This window comes from Podarcis vaucheri, assembly GCF_965113315.1.
Source record: "Podarcis vaucheri genome assembly, chromosome: 13".
NCBI classification, from domain to species: Eukaryota; Metazoa; Chordata; class Lepidosauria; order Squamata; family Lacertidae; genus Podarcis; species Podarcis vaucheri.
In genome coordinates, this window is record NC_138751.1 from 38028547 (window position 1) to 38039272 (window position 10726).

A 10726-nucleotide genomic window follows, 5' to 3' on the forward strand; every position below is an offset into this window, starting at 1 on the left:
CTTAGCTATTGCCATGCTGGCAGGGGCTGGTGGGAACTGAGTCCAACAACTGCTAGAGGGCCACAGGTTCCCACTCTGTAGTCAAGTAATTAGGGGTTTCATACCATTTTAATCGGTTTCACTGCATAGTTTTGTGCAATGTATTTTTTCTTTTTGATTCAGCTGTCCCGAGCCTGTGCTCCATGTATCAGATGGGATGTAGAGAAGAAAGTTGTGAGAGTGCTGCTGGTGAATGAAATTCTCTTTCCTCCTCCCATCCCACCCCTAGAATCTGTTTTCTTCCAGATTTGGAAAGAGGAGTCCTGCATTCCAGCCCTATATTGCCCCATTCCCTCCAAAACCACAACACAAGAGCTTCGACCATTAGCAGCTTCTGCCCTAATGCACTAGGCATTCCTAACTCCCAGAAATCCCAGAATTTGGCATTCTCAGGCACTCATTCTAGATCCACCTTCTTTCTGTGTGTGCCTGCCGAGTATCTACATTTTCTTTTTTTGTTGTTGTCTTCTGAAATATGTTGTTTTTGCTGCAGAGCAGAGAATCTAGCTTGCATTGGAGGCCTGCCCCATTCAGCTTGATACGAATCTACCTGTAATCGCAGAGCCACAGCTGGATCAGATACTGGGAGCCGATACGTTTGGTGAGCTTCTTGGATCTAGAGGAAATAATGTCAGGGCCAAGCCGAGATTGCAACCATTATCCCTTTCATCTAGTGTGGGAGGAACCAAAGGTAGATCTTCTGTGTGCTTTGTGGTAGATCAGCAAGGCCTTCCGACTCCCAGTTGCTGAACAGCAACAAAAAACAGTTCCAACTCCTTAGGAACAATCTAGTAGAGTTTTGTTCTGAAGTGGCGGGAATTGCGGCGTTGTCAGGCTCCCTCTCTCTGCCAACCTAGCAGTTCAAAAGCATGCCAGTGCAAGTAGATAAATAGGTACCACTCCGGCGGGAAGGTAAACAGCATTTCTTTGCGCTGCTCTGGTTCGCCAGAAGCGGCTTAGTCATGCTGGCCACATGACCCGGAAGCTGTACGCCGGCTCCCTCGGCCAGTAAAGCGAGATGAGCGCCGCAACCCCAGAGTCGCCTTTGACTGGAGTTAACCGTCCAGGGTCCTTTACCTTTTTTTACCTCTCTCTCGATTCTGTTTTGTGTCTGTGTTGGGTATCAAGTGCTTGCTTTGTCTTTTTCTCTTCAACCATATTTAGGAGCAGAGAATCCTGCTTTCTGTGGAGGCCTGCCCCCATCCGAGTTGAATCTAGTTCCACCCACAACTGCAGCATCTCCCTGCAGAACCTCTTGAGTAGCGATACTTTCGTGAGCTGCTTGGATCTAAAGAAGCATCGTATTTTTCGCTCTATAAGACGCACCAGACACAAGAGCACCTAGTTTTTGGAAGAGAAAAAACAAGGGAAAAAATATTCTGAATCTCAGAAGCCAGAACAGCAAGAGGGATCACTGCGCAGTGAAAGCAGCAATCCCTCTTGCTGTTCTGGCTTCTGGGATAGCTGCGCAGCCTGCATTCGCTCCATAAGACGCACACACATTTCCCTTACTTTTTAGGAGGGAAAAAGTGAGTCTTATAGAGCAAAAAATAGGGTATCTGGTCCCCTTGGCGCTGCTGTGCTTTTAAGTGAAATCAGGGTATAAAGTAGCAGGTGGAGAACTCCTTTGGCTCGGGGGGCCAGATCTTTATTCCCACCCACCCACCCTCCTAGGCCAACTTTGACATCAGATGATTGGCAGGCGGGGGGAAGGAACCATCTGACAAGTTGTGAAAATAAAATCGATTGGCTTGTTGTTTAATACAGTGGTACCTCGAGTTAAGTACTTAATTTGTTCCGGAGGTCCGTACTTAACCTGAAACTGTTCTTAACCTGAAGCACCACTTTAGCTAATGGGGCCTCCTGCTGCCACTGCACAATTTCTGTTCTCATCCTGAAGCAAAGTTCTTAACCCGAGGTACTATTTCTGAGTTAGCGGAGTCTGTAACCTGAAGCGTATGTAAGCCGAGGTACCACTGTATATATTTAGCCCAGTGACAATAGCTTGGAAGCTGGAGCTGACCCACCAGCCATCATCTGTCTTGCTCATGATCTCTCCCCCCAATAAAGGGAACCCTTAGCGCTCGTATATTTCGCCAATCAGGTTGAGCTTATAACTCAAAACCTTTCCCTCCCTGGTTGTTTTTGCTGCGTTGGCATCACCAAAGTGACCTTCCTGGGGCAGAAGTGCCCAACCTCACAGGGCTGTTGTGAGAATTATAGGAGTGGGGAGCTATGTAGACCACCTTGTGCTCCTTAGAGGAAAGGTGGGTTATAAATGCAATAATGAATGAACAATATCAGTTGGGGAAGATAGTCTGCAGTCCCTATTGCACATAGCTGGGAGTGAATGCAATGCCACATACAGTCATACCTCTTGTCACGTTTGCTTCAGGTTAAATCTTTTCAGGTTGCGTCCCGCGGCGACCCAGAAGTACCGGAAAGGGTTACTTCCGGGTTTCGCAGCTCGCGCATGTGCAGACGCTCAAAATGACGTCACGCACATGCACAGAAGTGGCAAATTGCGACACACACACACAATGCGGGTTGCGTTCTGCTCAACCAGAGGTACCACTGTACTTTGGAGGACTTACATATAAGACTGTGCTGTAACATTGAATGGGTGGTTTCTCTGGAAGAGGTTGGGCAATTAAGCGTCACTTTGCTGCTCTCTGTTTTCAGCAGTCGTTCCAGAATGATACTGGCTGCTGCACGCGCAGAGCAATAAGTCGCTCTCCTCCTGGGGGAATAGCAAAGGCTGTGTCTCCTGCCGCTGGGAGACAGGAAGAGTGGGTGGTGTTTTGCACCTGGCTCCCCCACACTATCCCTCTCTCCTCCTCAGAGTCAGATTTTGAGGTCCGAGTCTACTATCGGGGTCGGCTGGTCCTCGCTGACGTGTTCAAGAACGTGCGAGGCCTGTGCTTCGTGCCTCCAGGCTCCCAGGGCTGCTACCGCGATTTGGCAGACGTGGTCCTGCCTGACCCAGTCTGCTTGAACGACAGCCTGCAAGTGACCTACACTCAGCGCCTTCTGCGAGGCGTGGCTCCGGGGGTGGTTCTCCGTATCGAGGGTATGACTCTGTGTGGCATGCGCCAAGGCCATTGCCATGTGTCCTGGAGCCAGTCAGAGATGCCTGAAGACAAGACGCCTCACGGGGCTCTCCTGAAGGAACAGTTGGGTCCCATTTACAGCCTGCAGCAGTTTGTGCCAGGTATGCAAGGGCTATGTTGCCTGTCCCATAAGGGCTCCTGGGTAAGGGTTCGTGTCTTAAGGGCTCACCCTCGCTGTTAAGACAACTTTTGCAAAAAGTTTTGATTCTCTTTCCACCACTGCTAGAGGGACAGGCACTGAACTCACATGCCAACTGAAATACAAGTAAATGGTTGTGCCTTCAGGACAGGGATGGGGAATCTGTGGCTCCCCGGATGTTCATAAGACTCCCAGTCCTCCTGGATTGATGCAGTGGGGAAAACATCGAAAGCAACTTATTACAGTGGTTCTGGGATGCAGGTGGTGCTGTGATCTAAACCACTGAGCCTCTTGGGCTTGCTGGTCAGAAGGCCGGCCGTTCGGATCCCCGTGACAGAGTGAGCTCCCATTGCTCAGTCCCAGCTCCTGCCAACTTAGTTCAAAAGCACACCAGCGCAAGTAGATAAATAGGTACCAGTGTGGCGGGAAGGTAAACGGCGTTTCCGTGCGCTCTGGTTTCCATCACAGTGTCCCGTTGTGCCAGAAGCGGCTTAGTCCTGCTGGCCACATGACCCGGAAAGCTGTCTGTGGACAGACGCCAGCTCCCTCGGCCTGAAAAGCAAGATGAGCACTGCAACCCTAGTCGCTTTTGACTGGACTTAACCATTCAGGGGTCCTTTACCTTTTTACATTGGTTCTGTTCTTACCTTCAAGGTTGTGTTGCGAGAGTGCCATTGGATGAACGCTCCTCAGCCCCATGGCACTTGGGCTGCAGGGTTCTGTCCTCTCCCCTGTACTATTTTAGCATCTTTACCAGGGTGGTCTAACCTGCAGCCTTTTTGGTGGACCTTGGCAACATTTGATACCCCTCCACAGCCCTCGTGCCGAGTTAAAGGCCACAGAAATAGTAATCAGCATGCAGCTACCAGTTGAGGAACTGACAGGGCTTTCGAATATGAAGGAAATGCTCTCCTCCCTTTCTCCCCAGACCTGGTTGGATATATGGAAGGCAAACAGGGATCTCCTAAGTACACCTTGTGGTTATGCTTTGGGGAAGAATGGCCAGACACCCGCCGGCCCTGGAAGAAAAAACTGATCATGGTGGAAGTAAGTACTTCTGTCCCTTTCCATGCTTTGCGTAAGCACCGTCCAATATGCTGCTCTTTTCCACAGCTCAGAAGCAAACATCTACAAGTGCTGCCTCCAACTGATTTAACACAGCTGATTCGCTGCAACCAGGGTTGCTCATGCATGGTTTGAAAAGTGGGGTATACTTTTAGTCTGTTCTTGGGGGGCATCTATGAGCTGGGGTGGAAGGAAGACCTGGAGATTAATTCTGCCACAGTCATTGCTTGGAACATGTCCTCCTGCACCATCTTGCCCCTGTTTATTCCAAACCTGGTGTGGGTCTGAGGTATTCACAAAAAGGCTATCCCATCATACTTTGACCCAGGCATAAAGATAACTAAAGCAGATATTGCTAACACACCTTGAGAAGCTTTACCACAGGCTTCCTCAACCTCTGCCCTGCAGATGTTTTTGGCCTACAACTCCCATGATCCCTAGCTAGCAGGACCAGTGGTCCGGGATGATGGGAATTGTAGTCTCAAAAAACGTCTGGAGGGCCGAGGTTGAGGAAGCCTGTTTTATCACTTAGGACAGAGAAATGTTGACATGAGCAGTGAAAGTTCCTTTGTCTGAGGATTCACTGTGGGACCTGTGGACCTCCAGATGTTGTTTGACTACAGTCCCCATCAGCCACAGGCAGCAAAGGCCAGTGGTCAGGGATGATAGGATTTGTAGTCCAGCAACATCTGGAGGACTACAGGTTTCCCCTCCCTGCTTTATTGCGTATGAGAGAAGAGGGAAATAGGATATTGGCTAAGGTGACACATGCATCATTTTTTAATCAAAGCACATAGGAAAATCTTTACAACTGTTTTATAAAGTGGTGCCCCGCAAGACGAATGCATCGCAAGACGGAAAACCCGCTAGACGAAAGGGTTTTCCATTTTGGAGGTGCTTCGCAAAACGAATTTCCTATGGGCTTGCTTCGCAAGACGAAAATGTCTTGCGAGTTCCTGCAGGTTTTTTTTCCTCCCCCCCCTTTTTTCCCAAGCCGCTTATCAGCTGATCCTAAGCCGCTTAACAGCCGATCCGCTAAGCCGCTTATCAGCTGATCCGCTAAACCTGCTAAGCCGCTAATAGCGCTAATCCGCTAATGGGCTTGCTTCGCAAGACGAAAAAAACGCAAGACGAAGAGACTCGCGGAACGGATTCTTTTTGTCTTGCGAGGCACCACTGTACACAGGCGGGATTATGTAAAACTAAGATTGACTGACCGTGATTTCTTGAACTGAGTAACAGGTCCTTTAAGTCTTGTAAGTATCTTAAAAATCAAAGCCTCAGACTCCCTGTGCTTAAGCTAGAGAATAAGATTATTCAGTGGTAAGGGTAAAAGCAGTGATGTCATGCAAACCAGCTTGGGGGTGTGGGAGAATGGAATTGGGAGTCCTAACAAACATGCGAAGGACCACAGGTCCCCATCCCTGCAACAGATAGTTTACATCATCTACAGCTTTCATAGGGACTTACCTTTTTGCAAAATTGGATACCTGATCAACTGTGGGTACTTCTTTAGCTGATAAATATGTACAGTGGTACCTTGGTTTAAGAACGATTTGGTTCACAAGCTCCGCAAAACCGGAAATAGTGTCTTGGTTTCAGAACTTTACCTCAGTCTAAGAATGGAATCCGAACGGTGGAAGGCCTCATTAGGGATAGCATGCCTTTGTTTAAAATGGTTTTGGTTTAAGAACGGACTTCCGGAACAGATTAAGTTCATAAACCGAGGTAATACTGTAAATATACAGTGATACCTCGGGTTAAGAACTTAATTTGTTCTGGAGGTCCGTTCTTAACCTGAAACGGTTCTTAATCTGAGGCGTGCTTTCGCTTCAATGCTGCCGCTGGCACGCGATTTCCGTTTTTATCCTGGGGCAAAGTTCTTAACCTGGAGCAACCACTTCCTGCTTAGCGGAGTTTGTAACCTGAAGTGTCTGTAACCCAAAGCGTCTGTAACCCAAGGTACCACTGTATGTCCATTAATCAGCAAAACTCTGTAGCCAAAGTCTGTTTTCACTGCAGTGGGCAGAGCGGTTCCCTCTAAGGTAGCCCAGCTTTCCCTCCTTTTATGTAGCCCTGGGGATAAAGTGGGAAAACGCTATAGTCTCTGCCCTGCCACACATGGTAGGCAGTTCTATTAAGTACCAGGGAAGAACTAAATGAACGGAACACAAGCAGCAGCAACTGTTTTGTTCTTGTTCTCTCCCCACTTCCCTTTTCACAGGTCATCCCTAAGACACTGGAAGCTCTCTACGAGTTGAGCCAGACCAGCGGGGCCTCATCATTAAACGGAGCAGAGCCGGACCTAAGGATATCAGATTCGCTGCAAGGATCCTTTCTGTACCAACTGAGAGAATGGCAAGAGAAGATGGAGGTGCAGTTTAATTAGCCGCGCAAAACTTTTATCCCCCTTCTTTCGGAGATAGCTGCAGATTTGGGTCTTCTTCCTCAGACAGCTTTCGTTGTTTCTCTTACGCAGCAATATCAACACTCCTCTTTGCCAGTCCTGAGAAAGGGGGATTCCGGCAGCCCCTTTGGTGGAGATGGTCACTGCTCACTTGCACAAACCTTCCACTGAGACAGCTGGCAGCCGCTGTCGGTTTCTATTAGCATCCTTGCATGCAGAGGATGTTCAAGAGTTTGGGGGGGGGGTTCGTTTGGGTTTTTTTGCTTCATCTGTTCTTGTTCATATCGTTCGTTGGTTTCGTCGTAGGCATCAGGACCACAATCAGCAGCTTAACATGGCGAAAACACGCCTCTTTAACTAGGTCTTTGGCTGTTAAACACTCTCTGGCTTTTAAAATGTGAGGGTTTTTTCTTTATTATTATGTTATGCACTTTGTGTTTTTATGTTGTAAACTGCCCTGTGATCTTTAGGTGAAAGCCGGTATATAAATTTAAGAAATAATAATAATGGCAAAAACTAGATTTATCATCTCTTGAGTGTCCCAATTATGCTTAAGATTTAATGTTACTTTTTACTGCTTCTTGTCTGCAATCTTAGTGTGTTTTTTTAATCTCACTTTTTAATCCACAGTAATTCTGATGCAGGCTTGCTGTTTTTCTTAAAAATCATTAGATGCACCCAGTCCTTTCTTTTGATAGTGCTAAGACGGTAGCAAGTTTTTGCCAATTCTCACCCTGTTTGCCCTAATATAACTCCAATCAGTCTCCTGCCTTTTTCCTTATTTCAGTCCTCAGCTCTGCTAATCATCTTGTTATCTATAAACTTATTTTAAAGTCTCCCCCCTCCTCTTGACATTATTCCTTTCTCTCCATTTCTCCTTACATGATTTCATTGGTTATGCACTCCTTAGTCCACTCATTGATCTGAGTACTTTTAGTAGAACAAGATTTAATTAAAAATATCATCTTCTGGTTATGTCCCCTCCCTTTTTCCTCTTGTCTGCAGTCACTTGTTCCGGTTATGTTCACACGCCTCTAAACCACGGTTTGTTCAATAAACACAAGAGTAGTTTTACAGACAAGCAAACAAGCAACAACTGGTTTCTTCAAAGTGTGACTTGTTTTCCAGCTGTTTTTGCCTTGTTTTCCTATAGTGCCTGGGGTGGAGCTGCCAAACAAACCATAGTTAAGGCTGTTGGGTGCAGGTATTATGCCAAACTATAGTTTGAACAAACCAGTTTATAAGCCAACAAAATCCTCCAATTGCTTCACATTAAGATTGCCAGAAAACAAACCATGGTTAGTCTGCTGGGTTGGGTTTGGATGTTCAAATTAAGTATGCTGGGCTGCATCAATAGGAGTATAGCATCTAGATCAAGGGAAGTAATAGTGCCGCTGTATTCTGCTCTGGTCAGACCTCACCTGGAGTACTGTGTCCAGTTCTGGGCACCACAGTTCAAGAAGGACACTGACAAACTGGAACGTGTCCAGAGGAGGGCAACCAAAATGGTCAAAGGCCTGGAAACGATGCCTTATGAGGAACGGCTAAGGGAGCTGGGCATGTTTAGCCTGGAGAAGAGGAGGTTAAGGGGTGATATGATAGCCATGTTCAAATATATAAAAGGATGCCACATAGAGGAGGGAGAAAGGTTGTTTTCTGCTGCTCCAGAGAAGCGGACACGGAGCAATGGATCCAAACTACAAGAAAGAAGATTCCACCTAAACATTAGGAAGAACTTCCTGACAGTAAGAGCTGTTCGACAGTGGAATTTGACTTTGGAGGTCTTTAAGCAGAGGCTTGACAACCATATGTCAGGAGTGCTCTGATGGTGTTTCCTGCTTGGCAGGGGGTTGGACTCGATGGCCCTTGTGGTCTCTTCCAACTCTATGATTCTATGATTATGTGTGAACCAGGCCACTGGCTTCTAACTCTGCATGGAACTCCCTACCTATGCCTCTCTGGTTTCTTCTTTCAGAAAACCAATTTATTCTGGACTGCATTTCCTTTCAACAGGCCATTACAGGTTTGGCTATACAGTACTCCCTCTCAGTTTCTTCCCTCCCTTCACTTCCTAATGATGCTGGTTAGATTTCAAAGCGTGACCCTGCGAAGCAGAGAATGATTTTTCTAAAATGTGCAGTACATTAGTAATTTTAGGCACTTCATAAATAAAACTAAGACTATGTACACACCATTTCAACCCCTAACCTGCCATGATTTTGAAGGCAAGAGCAGCAAAGAGTTGAAGGATTCAATACAAGAAAAGCCCCGCAGGGATCAGAGGTCCAGCAACTAGTACTGGGAAGGAACTATCCTGCCTCTGAACCTGGAAACGCCACGCAGCCATCATGATCAGTTACCATTGACAGACTGATCCTTCTAATCCCCTTTTTAAAGCCACCTAAGCCAGCGGCTGTCTCATCTTGTGGCAGCGAATCCCATGAATCATTATACACTGTGTGGCACTTTCTCTCATCTGCTCTGAAACAACCTGCCAGTTCGTTTCACTGGATGATGCAGTAAGCCTCTATAGGGTCTCTTCACCCCCAGCTGATTAAGTTTTTTCCTAAACTGAAAAGCCCCAAACATTTGTGTTGCGCCTTTACAGAGAAGGTGCTGCAGCTAATCCGAGCTGGAGTCCTGAATGCCAGAGGGGTGTGAGTTCAGACAAAGTCCACATCTGTCCCCGACAGCATTTCCCATTTTTGCTCTCTTTCCCACTAACCGGTGTCAGCTCCTGCAGGGTTAGATGAAGCAGCCACCCTACCAACACGGCTGCTCCTGCAGCCCTTTCAGCAAGAACCTCGCTGAGCAAATTAACCCAGGTTCTCTGGGCTCAAGGCTGCCGCCCCATTCTTACTCTCAACTTTTCCAATTCATAGCCTGGCGCAGGAAGTCAAAGTAACAGCAGCAGCAGCAGCAGCAACAACAACAACGTAATCTTAGAAAACTGCCCCACTTTCTTGGAAATGAGAATTTTGTTTGCCAGCAGCTGTTTGTGGGGGTTGCTTAGAAGACTCCTTTAGCAATGTTATACCGGATCCTCAGAAGGGCTGTTACATAGACTTCCTTCTCTGCACAGTCCCTTGCAAGTTTCTTCCTTACATTCTCCTCCCACCTCCCACCGGTGTTTGTATATACTACAACTCCCATCATCCTTAGCTAGCAGGACCAATGGTTGGGGTGATGGGAATTGTAGTCCAAAATACACACACACACACAAAAACCCCAGCTGGAGACCCTGGTTTGGGAAACCCTGGTTTATATACTTCCTCCTGGGATAGCCAATGTAGTGCTCTCCTACTTACTCTCTTCATCCTCAGCCATTTGTCACACTGGTAGGGGATATTGGGAACTGTAGTTCTCCCAATACCTCTACTACATTGGCTACCCCTGTATTACCCGACCTCTCAGGTGTTTCTAGGGAAACCTGACCCTGGGCATCCTTGGGGGGTGCCAAAATCAATGACCAAAAGGCTACAGTCAACTAACTACAAGGGGAAGGGGAAAGCAAAGCTGTGACCCTCCAGATTTTGCCAGACATCTCCCATCCCTGACCATGCCAGCAGGTGCGGATGGAATTTGGAGTCCAGCAACAACTGGAGGGCCACAGCCCCCACCTCCCCATTACAATACAATGTGATCGGGTTCAACTAAGTACCAGGCAACACTAGGCCTGGGTGATGCATTGATATATCGCCCAGGGCCAGACCGCAATGGTGCCTTCACCCAGCAGTATATCACAGGTGAAACCTCTGCCATTCCTGAGCTCCTCCGCCATGCAGAAGAACAAGCTGCGACAGCCGCAGCCCCACAAGGCGCTGGGGTGAAGCTGCCTCAGCTCCCTCTGCCGGAGAGGCAGCAGTTTCACCGCAGGGACGTGGCTGATGCAGCTCGATGCAACACTGCAAAGTGTATCACTGTATCATGATGTTTGGCTGGCGTTGCATCACAATGTTGAAAAGC

The 10726-nt window shown here is 47.6% G+C and overlaps 1 protein-coding gene across 1 annotated transcript in view; it reads left to right on the forward strand.

Moving 5' to 3' along the window:
* IRF3 (interferon regulatory factor 3) overlaps positions 1-7849 on the forward strand; it is a 13350-nt gene extending 5501 nt beyond the window's left edge. The window contains 8 exon segments of the mRNA XM_082195379.1: positions 163-228; positions 538-562; positions 564-640; positions 1204-1281; positions 1284-1312; positions 2662-3250; positions 4217-4335; positions 6578-7849. Of these exon segments, the coding sequence (XP_082051505.1) occupies positions 163-228; positions 538-562; positions 564-640; positions 1204-1281; positions 1284-1312; positions 2662-3250; positions 4217-4335; positions 6578-6742 (1148 nt within the window). The 3' untranslated portion in view covers positions 6743-7849.
* The last annotated feature ends 2877 nt before the right edge of the window (positions 7850-10726 follow it).